Source organism: Pantherophis guttatus, chromosome 1 (assembly GCF_059756535.1).
Source record: "Pantherophis guttatus breed Tessera chromosome 1, ASM5975653v1, whole genome shotgun sequence".
Classification (NCBI taxonomy): Eukaryota; Metazoa; Chordata; class Lepidosauria; order Squamata; family Colubridae; genus Pantherophis; species Pantherophis guttatus.
This window is the reverse complement of record NC_142063.1, coordinates 45,893,258-45,912,871: the sequence shown is the minus strand read 5'-3', so window position 1 is coordinate 45,912,871 and position 19,614 is coordinate 45,893,258. Positions and strand designations below refer to the sequence as shown.

Below are 19,614 nucleotides of genomic sequence, written 5' to 3'. Positions count from 1 at the left end.
CCAAGTCATTTGAAAAATCACTAGTTGTCTTAGTAGATTTATTCTGTACTGAGGAAAATATTATATTCTCTGCATTTTGAACAGCTGCCTGCCAATGGCAGGTACTAAGAAAGCCCCCCTTTACGTGAGATAAATAACTCAGGATAAATAACTATTCTGTTCCAGTTTGGGGTTTAGGATTGAACTTGATAACAAACTCAGTTTCTGTCATCAGAAAATTAGGAGGGGAATTATTTACATATATTCGTATCTAATCAAAACCCTTTCTGCAAACCTGAATGGAAACTGGATAAGCTGTAATTCTAAGACCATCATTGTTAAAAGAATAATTCTAACACCTTGAGAACCTCTGACTTGAAGGACAGCCTAATTTTCCTGCAGCTGCACATCGGATGGAAAATAGATTGGTAATAGAGAACCAACATTTCTCAGGGAAGCTTGCACTGTATATTCTTTCCAATCTTTTAATTTGCTCTTCTGAAACTTAACATCAAATGAACTTCTGAAGAATCCTTGCTTTTGAGGAAGATTGTTTAAAAACCACAGCCTGAGAACAAAGATATCACAAGACTGAAGGTTTTCATCAAACAGACAAAGGCAGCATTGCACCGTTGGGACACAATGTGCCAGCCTTTTCATAAGTGTGGGTAGCTTTCCAACATATATGGAAGAGGGGCAGAACTTGCGTGACAACCACACAACACTGCTTTTGTCATTTTCCTCAAGCCCCAAGCACTAGTAAATGGAAGCAAGGCCTTTGGGGTTTAAGTATATTAACACAGCAGATGATTCTCTTTCTTTTTTGTGCTTTACATTGTCTTTGTGATGCATGACATATTCCTTCCTCCCCCAGCCATTGCTGTCCTGAAATTCAGAGCACTTTAAGCAAACAATAGTAATTATTGGTCTCTCTTTGTCCCCGAGACTAATTTCCCCCCAAAGAATATTGCAATTCTGTTAACCCAACATTAGTAGCCTAGAATTGTGGTGAAATCTAAAAATATTAGTAGAGCCATATCCTCCAAAGAAGACAAAGCTCTTTTAGGGAATGAATTGCTGCTATTGTTGTTATTTACAGCAGGAATATAATTCGTATTTATCAAATGTGTGTAAAATTGTAAAAAAAAAAAAATGCAGTTCCTCAGAAAACAACAGTTTTCTTCCTAGAAACGTCTCCATAAAAGTCTCTTTGTTGGGGGAAGAGAAATCGGAGACGTTCACAAGCACAGAATGATTCCTGATTCAGAGAGGTTTTATTTATTTATCAAATTTGGATTCCACATCCATCTCACTCTCAAGTGAGCATTTGTAGCCTGTTCATCCCAGTCTGGGGGATGATGATCCTACTTCTCCTGAAAAAAATGATGAGGCGCTTTTTATAGTGCTGCTGGGAGAATAGAAAGGATAACTTTGTAAATTGAATTACAGAAATATAATTATTATTTATTTTTTCAATGACTGTGACCTTATGCACTGTGAATGCTTTTGTGATATGGGGTTCTTTGTACAGATCTATATGTCATACTGAAAAATTGAAATGTGATAATTTATTAGACAATATTGGCATGAATATTGATTATTTTTATTGTGAAAAGAAGGGACAGAACCCAGTAGTTACTGTAAACAGAAGATTTATATTTAAGATAATAAACCTAGCAGTCAGTATTGCCAGGAGAAAGAAAAAGAGATACATACATACTTATGTACACAGTTAATAAAACGTATAAAAACAACAGGAAAGTGGTGTCATTTTTTTTTGAAAAGTATACTCAGATATTTAGAAAAAACACTGAATTGTTTAGTCCTATATTCAGAAGCAATCTGCATCATTATTGTTTTTTCACAAGCTGACATTATTTCAAGGAGAACATTAATTTCATCACCAGCTACATCATCATCATCATCATCATCATCCTCATAGCTAGGAATTATCAGAAGTATGGCCTACCTCTTCTAAATGGCCTCAGGCTGGAAAAGGTCAGGGAAACCATGACAGCAAATCCAAGGGGAACCTTTATATTGTAGATAGAGCCAATCTAAACTCTTGCTACTTGGGATAGCCCTTACTTCAGTAGAGTCAAGACTTAAGGAATCAGAGGATGCAACGCATCATCAGAATTAAGAGAGTCAACACCACCATTTTAGATTAATACTGTAAATGAATTCCTGCAAAATGAGATCTTAAAGTTATGAGATCTTAAAATTATTCAGAAGTTATAGAATCTGAATTTTAAAAAAAATGTATCTAGAAGAACGCTGCAAAACTTGCCCTGCAGTAAAATGCTGCTTTGGAGAATAACCCCCTTGGCCTGATTTATCTGTGCTAGCCTGTGAGTGTATCTTAGAATAGAATAGAATAACAGAGTTGGAAGGGACCTTGGAGGTCTTCTAGTCCAACCCCCTGCCCAGGCAGGAAACCTTACACCACTTCAGACAAATGGTTATCCAACATTTTCTTAAAAATTTCCAGTGTTGGGGCATTCCCAACTTCTGCAGGCAAGTTGTTCCACTTATTAATTGTTCTAACTGTCAGGAAATTTCTCCTTAGTTCTAAATTGCTTCTCTCCTTGATTAGTTTCCACCCATTGCTTCTTGTTCTACCCTCAGGTGCTTTGAAGAATAGTTTGAATCCCTCTTCTTTGTGGCAACCCCTGAGATATTGGAACACTGTTATCATGTCTCCCCTAGTCCTCCCCTTTATCAAACTAGACACACCCAGTTCCTGCAATGGTTCTTCATATGTTTTAGCCTCCAGTCCCCTAATCATCTTTGTTGCTCTTCTCTGCATTCTTTCTAGAGTCTCAACATCTTTTTTACATCGTGGCGACCAAAACTAGAGGCAGTATTCCAACTGTGGTCTTTCCTAGGCATTATAAAGTGGTATTAACACTTCACGTGATCTTGATTCTATCCCTCTGTTTATGCAGCCTAGAACTGTGTTGGCTTTTTTGGCAGCTGCTGCACACTGCTGGCTCATATCTAAATGGTTGTCCACTAGGACTCCAAGATCCCTCTCACAGTTACTACTGTTGAGCAAGGTACCACATATATGGTACCAGTACATTTTGTTTTTCTTCCCTAAATGTAGAACCTTGCTTTTTTCACTGTTGAATTTTATTTTGTTAGATAGCGCCCAATGTTCAAGTCTGTCAAGATCCTTCTGTATCTTCTGGAGTGTTGGCTATTCCTGCCAGCTTGGTGTCATCTGGCCTGGACTGATGGGGTAGTATATTTTAATTTTTTAAAAAACTTTTCATATTTTGTGTATATTTGTTGATTTTAAGAGTTGCTTGGTCGATTGTTGTTGTGAGCCGCCCTGAGTCCTTGGAGATAGGGCGGCATACAAATTTTATCAATCAATCAATCAATCAATCAATCAATCTGAAAATTTGATGAGTTCCCATCTATCCCCTCGTCCAAGCCATTGGTGAAGATGTTGAAGAGCACTGGGCCTAAAACAGAGCCCTGGGGTACTCCACTGCATACTTCCCTCCATGCAGATGCAGTTCCATTGAGGACTACATGTTGAGTGCAGTTGGTCAGCCAGTTATGAATCCATCTGGTGGTGATGCTGTCTAACCCACATTTTTCTACATCTAGTAGTAGGTTATGGTCTACTTTATCAAATGCTTTACTGATATATCTCCTTCCTGGTATATCCCCTCAATTGTGTCAACTCACTGGCTAGCACAGAGCTGCATTAAATAAAGGGTAGCCCTGCCAGTTAAAAAACCCCACCTTTGTCAGTTTCGCCTCGGGGCTTGGCAGAAAATCACTGATCTCCAGACACAGAAGTCTTAGTTCAGCTTCTTGGCTGGACTTGGCAAAGATTTATGGCCCAGCTGGATTAGAATTTTTATGGCAGATAAGAATGAATCCTCACTCATGACCCATTACAGTGCAAGTATATCAGAGAGGGCTACACACACACGCACACCGCTTGAAACACAAAGCATCTTCCACTCACCATTCTGAACTAATGGATTCTTGATAGGCAACTGAGCCTGGCACAGAATTGGGAGGGCAGCAGCATGAAGACAGTTTGGTCATGGCTGCATGCCTCTGTCCATCCTTAACTGCTAGTTGCTTCTCTTTACCTTCCAAGAGTCAGATAAAGCTTCTCTGAGGAGAAGTGAAATGGGAGAACCTGCTCTTTGTCAAAACCAAAGGAAGCTGAAAATAAAAGAAAGGAAAATCAGGTGAATATTAGAAGGAATTCCATGATGCTCTGCGGAACCCTGTTTATGCTGAACAAGAGGCTCTAGAGTAGATCACCAATAACATTTAAAGAAAAAATTAAAGAAAAAGTGGCCATCATATTAAGCCCCCCCCCCAAAAAAAACAAATATACTGTATAGTTTAACATTTGCAGAATAGGCCATCAAATTGTTTTTCTGAATATTGCTTGGTACTTTGAATTAAAATCTGAGATGTTCTGTATGGATACTGTACAGCAGCAGCCCCCAACCCTTTGGGCATCAGGGACTGGTTCCATGGAGAAAGGTTTTTCCGTGGATGTAGTTCCAGAGGCGTAGTTTCACGTGCTGCCTGCATCCCGTGCATGGGGCTTCACTTATTTATGCAGGCCGATTGCTGGCATGCCAGAGCCCTGTGTCGGTCCAGGGACCAGGGGTTGGGGACCTCTGCAGTACAGAACCAGGTAGCTTCATTAAAGTGCATCCCTTCAATCTTTAAACTGGCAGAATAGTTATCCTGGCATAAATTTGCTGCCCTAACGGTGGGTAGAAAAAATACAAATGTAATAACAAAAGAAAAAAGCAGATGGGTATGTGAAACACACACACACACACAATGGTAGAAGCATTTGAAAACCTATAATACCCCCACCCACCCCAATAGTGATGGATGCATCAATAAATAGATTTCAAAACCTGGTTCTCTTTCCTGGTTTAAATTGGGTTCTGTACAGCACAGCACTAGTGCACTCTCAAAAAAGCATTAATCTTGTTTTTAAACAGGGTCACCACTCTAGAAAGATAAGCCCAAGTAAGAAACTGCCAGCCTAAAACGGGCAACAGATCCTGCCCTTAATTGCAATGGTAACCACAATGATGAAGAGTGTTACATTGAATCCGAGGCCAAAATTGTATCACAAGAAGAGGGGAACATTTTTCTGGATAACTAAAAACAGGAACAGCTAGAGATGAGTAATTTCCTCAGCTGTGGAGGAGATGAAGAATCACCAAACTTGTCTCGCTGCACAAAGTGTATTGAAAGAACTGGAAAAACTGGCTTGGTCAAGTATATGACGAAATTTGTCCTGCAAGTGTTAACAGTGAAAAGTGATAGATTTCATGGAGATATGGCTCTCTACATTTGGTTCAACTGTGCTCTGAATCATTTAGCAGGAGGTTAAACTATGCCCTTGTGAGCCTTCCAGAATGAGGATGTTGTTACAGGATACAATAAGGGGACCACAGGGAAAGATGTGGCATGATCTGTGGTTTATTTTATTCATTTGCATGTTTCCAGGTTGTCCTTGACCACAATCTGTATTTTTGGATGGCCTGTTCTTAGCCAACGTGGAAGGTGTTAGATGTATTTGTACAACAAAGAATGGAGAGATGGATTTAGGGCATTTATTGTGTTGATCCTCCTGAACTGATAGTCATCCACAATCTGCATAATTTTCTCAACTGCAGGTGGGTCCTCCTGTCTCAGGCAATTCTCCCCAAAATAACCCATGTGACTGGTTTAATTGTTGTTTGTAAAGTCCTATTGGGATCATGAAGTATTTTTTCCCCTCTGGAATATTCATATCAGATTGTGATCCTGTTAGTAAAGGTAAAGCTTCCCCTCGCACATATGTGCTAGTCGTTCCCAACTCTAGGAGGCGGTGCTCATCTCCGTTTCAAAGCCAAAGAGCCAGTGCTGTCCGAAGACATTTCCGTGATCATGTGGCCAACATGACTAAACACCAGAGGTGCACGGAACACTGTTACCGTCCCACCAAAGGTGGTCCCTGTTTTTCTACTTGCATTTTTTACGTGCTTTCGAACTGCTAGCTTGGCAGAAGCTGGGACAAGTAACAGGAGCTCACCCCGTTATGCGGCACTTAGGGATTCGATCTGCTGAACTGCTGACCTTTCGATCAACAAGCTCAGTGTCTTAATCTTGGTTATACTGTTTTACTGAAGTCACAAAGCACACACTTAAGTGCAGCCAGCCATCAACTAGTTGATTGGGTTCAAGGATCCAGTGAAACACAAACTAGCAAACCACATTTTAGCCTTAGTGTACTCTATGAATCTAATCAAGATGGGGGTAGTAGATGGAGATACTCATGAGGAACAAGAGAGAGAAAAGATATTTCATTTTACATTTGTTTGTGGCAGAGACGGTATAGCAAGGTGATGGTGATGGAAATCAAATTATTACGTGAAAGGAAGTCTAGAGTTACCTCTTCACAGTTTTTTCATTGTCACAATGAATATTGTCACAATATTATTATATTTGTGTGATTCTCCACCCTTTTCTAATTCAATTTATTTCCGATACAGTTGCAGGATATTTTAAATTGCACTAAAGGGTATCTTTATGTTTGAAATTCTAAAACTCCAGAGAGTTTAGGGGTGGGATAGGATGTTGATCTATTGATGTGAATTCTTGTTTCATCCCATCTTCCAAAAAGGGTTCTTACTGCCATCAATGTTGACTTTGGCTAATGAAAAAATCTCATTTAAGTAGAATTTAAATGACAAAAGTACAAAAGTAATTAATAAGATTCATCATATAGCCTGTATTTCTAATAAGGAACTTTGCTCCTATTGTTCTGTAGTTTCAGGCCAAGGACCTACTGCTTAATCTTTAGGAAGACTTTCTCAGCCCTTGACATCATCAGATATTGGACTGGCAAGCTATAATAATTCAAGTCTGAGAATAATTCTTGGAATTATCGACTAAGATTACTAGGAACCATCTCAAGAGGCCAATTTTAGCCAGTACTTTAATTGGCAGGATCGCATACAAGCCTTTATGGAAGCAAGGCTCAGGCTAAATTACAACTAAAGAAGAGCACCAGGCCCACAGTGAGGATCTAATAGTATTAACTCATAAGATTATATTGCTTTCCCTTTTGTGTGAGTTGGGAAATGAAATATTGAGACTGGCTGTGGTTCAGGATGGGAATAGGTGAATGCTGTTCTTCTCTACTGCTCCATTGAATAATGTTTCAAAGTTAGGGGTCATGAAGATGATCACACTTGACTTCAAAAAGCTTTATAGGGATGGGGAGGGGCAAGTGCTTTTGGCACATGAGAATGGGTCATCTTTCTCTGTCATCCAGGTTGTGTAACACTTTCAGAACAATGATCATACATTTTAAAGACAAATGTTAGTTGGCTGCAGATCAGGACTTTTGCTAATGAGATACTAATTCATCATGTAATAGCAAGCCCAGATATTTTGATGCAACGTCATTGGAAAAGTGGCATCCCAGCATTAAGAATTCCATTCTCACAGGTCCTATGTAAACAACATGAAGGCTTCCAGACTCCATCTGGTTCCAGTTACACCCTTGCATACACAACTCAGGAATTTGCAGATGGATATTGCTCTGCCGTACAAAACCCTTTGCAGGACTTACTGTACCTAGTCAGTGCAGCCTCTCCTCCATAATGTACCTGCAAGCCAGATGAACTCATGGATTCCTCTGACTTTAAAAGAAAAAGCAGGTACAGAGCTGGTGACTAATCATCACAGGCCTTTTGCCTTTAGCCATCAGAGTTAAAGTTTATGACTAAAAATGGGCCTGTTTAAAAAAAAAAAGTAGAGGAAAGAAAACAAATCACCCTTGACCACCAAGGACTGCCTCTTCCTGACGGCCCCTGTTCACATAAATACAGGAAGTAGAAAAGAAAGATCATGCTCTTTTCAGAGCGTTTGGGAGTCAATTGAAACAGCGGTGAGGAAAAGCTTCCCTTGCCATTGTGCCGAATCCATCATCTGCAATTCTTCTTCTTTTTTAAATCTGGGGTGGGGGACACGGTCAAGAGGCGTGAAAGTTTTGACGGAAATGCCAAGGTATAACTTTCTCCACAAGGAAAACTTACAAGGATTCTGAAAGAAGAAGTTTCCGATTCTGGCTGGGATGATGAAAACATCGATGGGAAACCAGGGAAGTGGGTGAGTCCTGAAACTTTAATAGCGATACTTTTTTTTTCCAATTCCCAAAGGAAAGGAGTTTCTGTGTCGTCTCGTCTCTTCCCCCCACCCCGCCACCAGCCTCAGGCTGCTTGTTTGAGAATTTGTCTCTCTTGAATGGTCGCTGGCTGGCTTTATGTAAAGGCGCCAGAAGTGCAACTTACAAGATAACATTCACAGCCCTTTCTTCAGCTGAGTGCTGATTTAACACAACTGCAAGAGGGGGGGAAGGGGGAAGAATTACAATGGAGAGGAAATGAAGGCAAAGGGAGGTGAAGGAGTTATTTTTATACCCTCATGGTTGATGTCAGGAATGAAAGCAAAACATACTCGTGAATCCAGAGGGAAAAAAACAGGCTTTATTTTTTCCCATCATTTCACCAGAAGCGGCTGAAGAATGACAAAACTTGCAAAGGTTAGGAATGACACTTTTGTCTGTAACTTGGTGCCCATCTGTAGCCAACCTCTGCTTGGGATCCAAATGAAATGTTCCCATTATTTTGGCCCTACGCTGTCAGAAAAACTTTTCTGCGTCCCAAGCTGCTATTACTTGGACCAAAATAAAGAACCATTCCTAAAACTTACATAGCTTACTGAATATGCAGACTTTAAGACTCTGGACAAACACCACACATGTCCCATTGCTGTGGTCCAGGGTGAAGACAAAGCTATGGCAAATTTTTAACTTTGCAAACAGATGCTTTTGATTTTATTTGTACCCCACCCAGAAGTGCTCTGTGAAGGAAATGGGCAATTCTAAATTTGAACATATATAAATAAATACATGGTTCCACTTAATGTGGTAAGCTTTGGAGAAACCAGGGATGTTAAGTGTTGGGAGAGATTCAGGTTGAATGGGGAAGTGATGCTCATAATCACAAGGTTATCAGCTAACCCTAATAAAGTCACTAATCACTAACATGTTTTTTACAAATGTTTTTGAACTGGTATATACGTTCCTTGTAATACAACTTGTTTTATGTGCTTATTAGAAGGATATTCCCCAGCGTAAAAGCCTTTCCTATAATATTAACCATAAAACAAAGGACATTTAGTCTAAATATTAAAAAGAACTTTGTGATAGTAAAAGTTATTAGGATCAAACAGTTATGGATTTCTTCTCTGTAGGTTTTTGAACAGAAACTAGATAGTGATTCTAGCAATGAATTGGACTTAGTTGCAGATTTCTTTTGATTCATAACTTTCTGTGAGTCTATGAAATTCTAGTTTTGGCAAGCCAACCGTACTAGAAGCTACTGTCTGCATCTGAGATACTTTTCATTTCATTTCATTTTCATTTTATTAAATTTGTATACCGCCCTACTCCCGAAGGACTCAGGGCGGTGAACAGGCATAAAATAAAACACATAAATACGAAAGTTAAAACATGATTAAAACCTAATAAAATAATTTTTGCCCGAGACAATTTAAAACTCCCAATAATTTAAAACAAATTAAAATTTGAGTTTAAAAATTTAAAAGAAGGGGAAAAAATTAGGCCAGGCCGGCCTGCTGGAATAGGAGTGTCTTCAAAGCACGGCGGAAAGTGCGCAGATCCGGGATCCTCCGTATCTCCGGGGGGAGCTCGTTCCAGATAGTAGGTGCCCCCACAGAGAAGGCCCTCCCCCTAGGGGCCGCCAGTCGACATTGTTTGGCTGACAGCACCTGGAGGAGCCCCTCTCTATGAGAGCGTACCGGCTGGTGGGAGGCTGTTTGTGGTAGTAGGCGGTCCCGTAAGTAGCCAGGTCCTAAGCCATGGAGTGCTCTAAAGGTGGTAACCAAAACCTTGAAGCGCACCCGGAAGACCACCGGGAGCCAGTGCAGCTTGGATACGTTTAGTACATGGAAATCATATTGTTGGCAATCATGACTAGGTAGGCTTCACAAAGTTTTATCAATGCTGGGCATGGCCAGTCACAAAACGGATGCCAAACTCCAAGGATGCCCCTTAGCATTGAATGCATACCTTCTTTTTCTTGGCAGGTGGGTTCATTTGGAACAAAACACATCTTCATTTCCTATTACTCCTGAAATGTCTTTCTGCTTGCCATTTATTTTTTTAGTTAAAAGATTGTTTTAAAAGATGAAGATCATTGGCATCAGAAAGTTTAATAGATGCCAAGTGAAAAGTTAGTGGATGTATTGCTGCTTATGAGCACTATATTGCCTGCTCCTTCTCTGCCTGTCGATTCAAAGACAGCAGTTCTAAGGCTCCAACATCTTAGAATAACAATACCTTAGAAAAACAGCCTAACAAAATTAGCTTATATGCAGGCAAAATTGCATTACATATATTTCTCTCTGCATTGCTTTATGCACAAGCTAGTTAGTTGTTAATTACTAGCAAATGCAATGTTTCTTATTGCTCTGCGCATATATTGTATAGCAGCTTCGGAAAAGAAGGGAGGACTTGGTGGTAGAAGAACTGAACTGCAGGTGAGCAGACCACAATCTCTCTTTAATTTAGAAGGCAGATTTTCCAACTTCACAGAGATGTGTTTACAGTAAATTGAAATGTAAAATCCATGTGGCAACTGGATTCTATGAAGTAATTAAGTCCACAAACAGTTCAAGAAACTATAGCTTTGGTGAGCAAAGCTGGACTGATAAAGAGGGGAAAAAATACAACAGCAAAATAAATCCCAAATGTTCTGGCAGAGTCATCATCTCAAAATTCCTTGGTAGTTAAAGCCATAATATTGTATGCAGGTTATGTGATTTTAAGCTCATGAATTTAGATTAGACTGTAGAATGACTTCAGTGAAGTAAAGTATAATTGGGAGAGTATTTATATAAATAATTTGCAAGGAAGGACAGGATGCCCAGCAATTTTAGGGTTCTTTATATGGGAGAACTACATATGGAAATGGAGAACTTTCAATTTCTATGCTTAATGTAGTTGATGCATCTGAGAGTGAAACTCAAATGTAATCTTATTTTCTAATATAGTACAGTAAAAACAGTCCCAAGAAGATGACATCACTATTTATAAGTGCACTTTTTAGAACAGTATAGTGTACCAGCCACTACAAATATACGTTTTACACACCCTTGAATGCTATTTCCTATGCAAAAATTTCCAGAGAGCATAAGAAAGTACATGAGAGATAGATCTGAACTGACAGAGAAAGATTGGAAGCACATGCATATTTGAAATATTTCAATGACTGCTCTCAGTTACATCTGGCAATTCAATCTTTATCATAAAGCAGAGTTAGGGAGGAAAATTTTACAGGGAGTGAGCAAAATGACATACCAGTAATTGTCAAAATGAAATTGCAACACATATATGCCTGCCTGCCTGCCTGCCTATCATCATACAATGTATTTATAAATTAATTATATATATTATGTTATGATATATATTGTATATATAATTGTTTTTCTACTTTGTATAGAATTACCCTAGCAATTACCCTAGCAATGTAACACCTCTCCTGCGCGAGCTGCACTGGCTCCCGGTGGTCTTCCGGGTGCGCTTCAAGGTTTTGGTTACCACCTTTAGAGCACTCCATGGCTTAGGGCCTAGTTATTTACGGGACCGCCTGCTGCCGCAAACGGCCTCCCACCGGCTGGTACGCTCTTACAGAGAGGGACTCCTCCGGGTGCCGTTGGCCAAACAATGTCGGCTGGTGGCCCCCAGGGGGAGAGCCTTCTCTGTGGGGGCACCTACTATCTGGAACGAGCTCCCCCCGGAGATACGGAGGATCCCAGATCTATGCACCTTCTGCCGCGCTCTCAAGACCTTTTTATTTCACCAGGCTAGTCTGGCCTAACCTCTCCCATTCTCTTTTTAATGTAAATTTTAATTTGTTCTTAACCTGGTGTTTTAAATTTGTCTTGGGCTAAATTGATTTAATTCGATTTTACTTCTGCTCTTAAATTTTTGTATTCTATGTGTTTTATCTTGTGCCTGTTCACCACCATGAGTCCTTTGGGAGTAGGGCGGTATATAAATCAAATAAAATGAAAAAAAAATGTAAATGACTCAAATCATACTGCCCTTTTTGGTACAACAAAAGAATAATATTTAGGCCATATGTAGCATTTTCTACATATGCAGATCTAAGCAGATCTCTCCCCTCCCACCGCCCAAAGTAGGCCCTCACTGGGAATTGCTTTTTAATAAGTATGTTTTATCAAACTGCGATATAAATTGTAATCTGGTGGCAAGTCTATATGAACCTTTTCTCCTAGCATCATGACATCTGACTCAGAAGCACACCACCTATTCCCCAGCCAGTCTTTCTGAAGAGATTTTAACTCAGTATTCATTTTTTCTCCAGACTGCCTTTCTGAAGGCTGGTGTCTATGTTCCATTGTGAGATTGTAATCCATCATGAAGTTATAGCTGTTTTGATGTGTTTGGAAATCCAGCTGTACTCAAATAAGGGTTTCCACAAGGGAATAAAAAAAAAAAAGATGGCACCCATGGCACTGAGCAATCCTACCCCTTATTTACAATAGTGCTGCTTTGACTTTTTTGGCCCTCCCCCTGCCCCGTGCCTCTGGGCTCTGCAGTTTTATCTCCTCTGAGGACAGTAACAGGATGATGGAAGGAAATAAAGAGAAGGAAATAAAAAGCAAACAAGACTATGCACAGCATAATTAGAGCCAGGAGAGTTGCTGCAAACTATGCATAATTATGTTTTAATTTTAATTTTTGCTTCTGAACAAATTTGAATATTTTTAGGAAATTATTAGTTAAGCATCGATCCTGCCACGATTTGACCAATGATTGAGAAAAAGATTAGGTAATCTTATTGTGTGCCAATTTCAGAGTAGCCTTAAGGTACAGTAGATTTCTACAACTCTGCAGTTGCACTCCAGATGTGGAATTGCCAGGTGGCAATTCTCTATTGGCTGAGGAGATTAGCACCTCTGGAAGGCTTCAGGTTGGGGAATATGTCAAGTATGCAGTATGATGAATATCTGTTGAAAATCTATGAACAATTTTGCAATGACTGCTGGTCACAAAGAATTACTTTGGCAGCAAACACAGGAATATATTTTGCCAGAGTTGGTACGTCCATCCCACTGGTTTCTTTTTGCCCATTCATATTAGTTTTCCAAGTCTGACCATAAGTGATAATGAGATAATTTTATATATTGGGATAAATGACATTTGACTTTGCTGAGCAAAGTCATTTTTCACCTCTCTCCTTTAAAAGAGCAAAAGATGGGAATACAAAACCTTGTGGGATACACAAATGTGGCAGTGTGAGGGAATAATTTGTTAGGAAATCTTTCCCTTCTGATCAGTAGTTATTCCCCCTAATACTTCTTATGTGAGCACTATTAAGTGGCTAGAGAAACAAACATATTTGTCTAAGGATCACTTCAATATATTTTTGTTTTATGCTTTAATATTACCCACTACAGACTACAAAAACCAGCAAATAAATTTAAATCAAGGCAGTGCAAGAATAAAAAATGAATACAATTTTGCAGAGAGAATTGCATCTATAGAAATGCATGGACTTCTCTAAACCACAAATGTCTCCAGAAATTATTTTTTTCAAGAACTCCGAGACAATATTTTGGAACCATAAACTATTCACATGCATTTCTTTCTGTTCCATGACCTCTGTCCAAGCAGAGTTGAAATATGACTCCTTTTAATTAAAATTACCTGGCCAGAGTTTATTTTTCCACTAATGCATGTAAAGTATTATAGGGTGTGTCAAATTTTTCAAGTATGATGATTTATGGATCCCATCCTAATCAAGGCAAATACAAACATAGGCAGTTTTCTAAGTTTAGGAAGTACAACTTAAATTGTCAGAATTTATATCACTATCACTGTTATCATTGGAGCAGCTGAACACTATTTTGTTAGATCCTCTAGCTGCAACTCTTCTCCACTGTGACTTTCATAAATAAACTCCAATTAGTCAAATGCTCAGGAAGCCGTAAATGACAAAATGTGAAATCTGTAGGAAACTCTTTGAATGTTCTACTAATTTTCATCTCTGTTGGCTTTATGTTTTACAGACAGAAAAGCTATTTTTCATTAACAGCAGTGGCAAACAGTGACAGCTACTGCAGGCATTCTCAGTTCCTTCCTTGATTACCAGCAGTAGGAACTGTCAACTTAGGTGCTTCTGTATTTGATTTGATGTTGTAGTCACACCAACAATGTACATTTTCTAGAGCAGACATAGATTGCTTGCAGCTGTATATCAGCAACATCCAAAATACCACAATGTCCTCCCCTTTGATTAGATGTGACCATCAAAAATATTTCAGAAATATTTGGGAGAGAGGCATATAGCTCACTCGAACCCACCTACCCACCCCCACTCACCCAGGAGTGAAATGCTCCCGGTTCGGACTGGATTGCCTGATCCGGTAGCGATGGCGGTGGGTGGTTCGGAGAACCGGTAGCAAAAAACCCTGGCCCCCCCCATGCACAGCTGAGCCGCACGATCATCAGAGGCTGTTTTTTTTAACTTTAAAAAGCATTTTTTCCTGCAACCTCTTTGGCCAAAAAAATGCTTTTAAAAGTAAAAAAAAAAGCCTCTGATGATCCCAGCTGAGCCGCGCGATTCGCGCGGCTCAGCTGGGATCATCAGAGGCTTTTAAAAGCATTTTGTTTCTGCAACCTCTTCAGCCGAAGAGGTTGTAGGAAAAAAAAATGCCTTTAAAAGCCTCTGACAATCCCAGCTGAGTTGCCTGATCGTCAGAGGCTTATAAAAGCATTTTTTTCTGCAACCTCTTAAGGTTGTAGAAAAAATGCTTTTAAAAGTAAAAAAAAAAAGTTGGCCACACCCACCCAGTCACATTACCTCACCACTACCAAGCCACACCCACAGAACCGGTAGTAACAAATTTTACATTTCACCACTGCCCCCACCCCAATAGTTGCATGAAAGTGGAAAAATTGCTTTGCAATCTAAGTGAAAAGAGAAGAAAATTATGCTAAATATTTTGGCCAGACATGCCTAAAATATTTATTTTATGTGGTGTTCTGATTTAGATCATTGGTTCATGGCTTATAGCCTAGTTTTCCAGCTTTTACTAATTTTTAAAGTCTTCCATTATTTTACATAAAATCTGCAAATCTTGTACACATTTAGCTAGAAGAATGTATTTCTGATATAAGTACAGATACTTATGAATAGGCATATATAATTGGATAATTGTTTAATTTCACATTCCATATTTTAGGAAATGTACCAGACCAAGCATTAATGTAGTCATTAACATTAATATATGGCAGAGGTACAAGTTATGATTTGTTCTTTGGGTTGCTGTATGATAGCAAGTGGAAAGGAGCTATATGTTTGCAAATCAATAGGTTTTTGTTCTCAGTTTCCAGCCAATTTTCCAAGTTCAGTTGATTCGGAAACAAGACAAGATTCAAGAATTCTTGATCTGTGTTTTGCACACTTGGGTGAAAAGTGTAGAGTAGCTTTCTGGGCTTCTTAATTCTAGATTGAGGCACTGAATGGAACCTGTGAGTTAGCAATAACACAGTATCTTCCAGTGGATGGATCAATCTACCCCCTATCCATTTGAGCATCATATGCATGCATTCTCAACTGTGTCCTCTTCACAGGGTCAGCATCAATCCCTGATTTTTAAAAAATGCATGAACATCTGCATTATCTTTGATGCATGTGTTACCCTTACATGTACATTTCTATATCCATTTCAATTTTAGTTTTTCAGTTGAAAACTGTATGTTCCAAATTGTGTTTCAATCTGCACTATTAAGTAACACCAGCTGCCTACAGCACCAATTGCCTAATTACTGCAAATTCAAATCTCACCAGGCTCAAGGTTGACTCAGCCTTCCATCCTTTTGAGGTAGGTAAAATGAGGACCTGGTTTGTGGGGGCAATAAACTGACTTTGTATAAAAAAGAACATCGCTGGGGGGGGCTGAAAGCCCTACTAAGCAGGTATATACAAAAGTATGAAGGCTATTGCTTAATGCATTGTAAGCCACCCTGAGTCTCTGGAAAAGGGCGGCATATAAATCGAACCAATAAATAAATAAATAAATAAATAAATAAATAAATAAATAAATAAATAAAGGCAGGGGTGTCAAGCTTGATTTCATTGAGGGTTGCATCAGGGTTGTATTTGACCTCGGGGAGGGGTGCATGGCCAGGGTGGGCGTTGCCAGTTCACCATCACTCGTGTTGGCACCTGTGGTAGCCTGAGCGCTCTGCCAACGAAAACGATCTCCCGAACTCTGTTTTTGGCTGCAACAGCCTCCTGCAACCCTCTGCCAGTGAAAATGGAGCTTGGGAGGGCCGCCCACCTCTCTCCCGAGCTCCTTTTTCAGTGGCAAAGGCACAGTGGGCCAGTCCTTCACTATTTCCAGGGTAGCCCCGTGGGCCAGATCTAAGCACCCCATAGATCGGATCCGGCCCATGGGCCTTGAATTTGACACCCCTGTATTAGGGGAATCATTTTGACAGTGGCAAACTGTTAATGACACAACAGTAAAAAAGAAAAAAAAAAGAAGGGACCCCCCCAGAAACATCCTGCATTTTTTGTCACATTTCCATCCAAAATTGGTTAGATGCCTTTGGCTTGTATTGAAAGACCACTACAACCCTCAAATGTTAGCAAAAAGCCTTGATTTCTCTGAATGGTATGCTATAATAACTTTTATTGTAATCTTTGACCAACATATATATACATATACATAAACAAAATTTGTAAAATATACATTTAAAAAAACTAATTAAAAAAGTTAAATAAGTTTTTGAGGAAGAAAGGAAGGAAAGAGGAGAGGAGACAAAAGTAAAGGGATCAAAGAAATGCCTTTTTATGGACAATATTTATTGCCTCACTCTTGTAGCAGAATTTCTGTACTTTATGAGTGGTAGTGGTTTTACAGTCTGCTAAAAGATAGGAGACATACCATTAGTTCTTGGTTCTTGCTCTCCCTGGGAATTCCTTTATGAGAGAGGCTGAATTAATACTTCAGGCAGATTCAATTAGAAATGGACTGGACATGTTGAACACCCTCTATGGCAGGGATCCCCAACCCCTAGGCCGCAGACTGGTCCTGGTCCATGGTCCAAGTGAAGCTTCATCTGTGCATGCGCGGGATCTAGTTTGCACACAAAACTATTCCCCCTGTCCTTGGAAGACCATTTTTTCCCTTGAAATCGGTCCCTGGTGCCAGAAAGGTTGGGGACTTCTGATCTATGGTATGGGAGACAAAGATGTTTGTGGAAGACAATTTTTTGGAATTTATCATCAATAATTGCTGAAGGAAGTATGTTGAATTGAGCCAAAGCAAATGCTCTGCGATGTCTATTGTTTATTAAGAATCGGCAATAATTAGCCATCTTAATGTATTATGCTTGTAATAGTCTACAGGGCCAATCCTCCCTGGGGACTTTGCTGCAGAGAGGATGAGAACCCAACCTATCATAAACAGCCATTTTTTAAAAATAAAATGTATCATGTAAGTATCTCGCCAGGCAACATGGAAACTGCTGTGGTCAGACAAAACGGATGACCTGAGTTTTAAATGTTTGCCGCAAGCTTTCTTTCCCTGCTTCTCTGCATACTGCTGCTTTTACAGTGATCGCACAGTTGTTTTGTCTTCCTTTGGTCAGGACTGCAGGCTGGGTTAAGACACAGGAAGAGAAATTTAAATGCAACACCATTATGCTATCTGAGGAGCAACCAAAGTAATTACATTTTAATTCATCAGTTCCAACTCGTCACACTTAATCTTTGAATCTCTCAAAGGTACAAACTGATACCAATAGAAGAGAATATCTGTAGCTCAGGATTGAACTGTGGAGTCTTTGGTGCTGTCTGAGCTTGATTGCTTTCTTGCAGACATTTCATTACCCAACTAGGTAACATCATCAGTGCTAGAATGATGATGATAATGGTGTTACCTTGTTACCTGCAAGAAAACAACCAAGCTTAGAGAGCACCATGGACTGCATGGTACAAACTGAGCTTGTAAGAAGACACTACCCTGATTTCTTTTACTTCTGGTCACCTCAGAAGAATTGCAAATGCTGCAAAAATCCAGTTGCCTTTTGAGCACCTTTGGGACCCATTCCTACTACATTTTGCTCACTTGATTTTTCTCATAATACATATACAACTCTCACTTTCATATAACAAAATGGGCAGAGGTGTATAGAGGTGTATTCTTGTGTATAGACATTATTGCGCATCTCAATATTCATTCTGTTTTTAAGAATATTGATTAAGGATTTTTGCATAGAAGAGACAAGACAGAGAGAGAGAGAGAGATATATTAAATATATAAGTGACTTTTAACCTTTTCAAGAGATAATTACAATCTTATTGTTCCTCCTCCCTCTTAGATGCTAAATCCCTTCAGCCCCTCATGTGATCCAAGTCTGTCTTAATCTTCAAATCCATAAATCATCATTTAATTTCTTTATACTTTCAGTAAAAAGTCCATGTAAAGTTTCCAGTCTTTCAGAAAAGTTTTGGGTTTTTTCTCTGAAATGTCTTGCCATTTCTACAAATTTTGACATTTTCACAATCCATTCCTCCATCTCAACATTCATTCCTTGTAACATATCATTCCACCAGCATTTTCACATCTTAAAATTTCTCCATTCATTTTATCTGTAATAAACATTACACCAAAGTACATACATTCATCTTAGAACATAGAACATAGAATAATAGGGTTGGAAGGCACCTTGGAAGTCTTGTGGTCCAACCTCCTGTCCATTCTGGACGAATGGAGGTCTTGTACTCCAACCTATTATACCATTCTGGACAAATGGCTTTCCAGTCTCTTCTTGAAAACCTCCAGTGATGGAGCACAGTGTTATCACGGACGCTCTGCACAGTTCCGAACCGGTAGTGAAGATAAGAGGAACCCACTACTGATGGAGCCCCCCCCCACTTTCAGAACAAACTGATTAATTGTTCTCACTGTCAGGAAACTTCTCCTTAGTTCTACATTGGATGTCTCTTTAAATGACCTTCCACCCATTACTTCTTGTCCTCGGGTTCTTTGGAAAATAAGTTGCTTCTTCTCTATGACAGGTCCTCAAATACTGGAAGACTGCTAGCAGGTTAGCCCCAGTCCTTCTCTTCATTAAACTAGATGTACCTAGTTCCCTCAATTGTTCATCATATGGTTTACCTTCCAGACCTTTATCATCTTTGTTGCTCTTTTCTGCACTCTTTCTAGAGTCTCAACATCTTTTTGGTATCCAATTCTGGTCACCATGATCTTCTTGCTATCATTTTTATGATGTATATGTAACTTGCAAATGCACATTCACTGCAAATCATTTGGATTCGCAGCTCCAAAGCAAGATCAACTGTATATAAAACTATACATATGTTGACATTCCCCACCACCAGATCTGAAACGTAAGTATCCCTTATATGTGTATCTTTACACTCAATTATAAATGCCTTAAACAACCAGTGGTAGGTACATCATGCTTTTTTGTCTTATTCTCTGATCAGT

General features: G+C 39.4%; 1 protein-coding gene across 1 annotated transcript in view; it reads left to right on the top strand.

Annotated features, from left to right (window-relative positions):
* Positions 1–7,612: 7,612 nt before the first annotated feature.
* Positions 7,613–19,614, top strand: part of RIN3 (Ras and Rab interactor 3) — a 97,527-nt gene continuing 85,525 nt past the window's right edge. Inside the window, exon 1 of the mRNA XM_034418359.3 lies at positions 7,613–8,145. Within this exon, the coding sequence (XP_034274250.2) occupies positions 8,111–8,145 (35 nt within the window). The 5' untranslated portion in view covers positions 7,613–8,110. The remainder of the gene's footprint in view (positions 8,146–19,614) is intronic.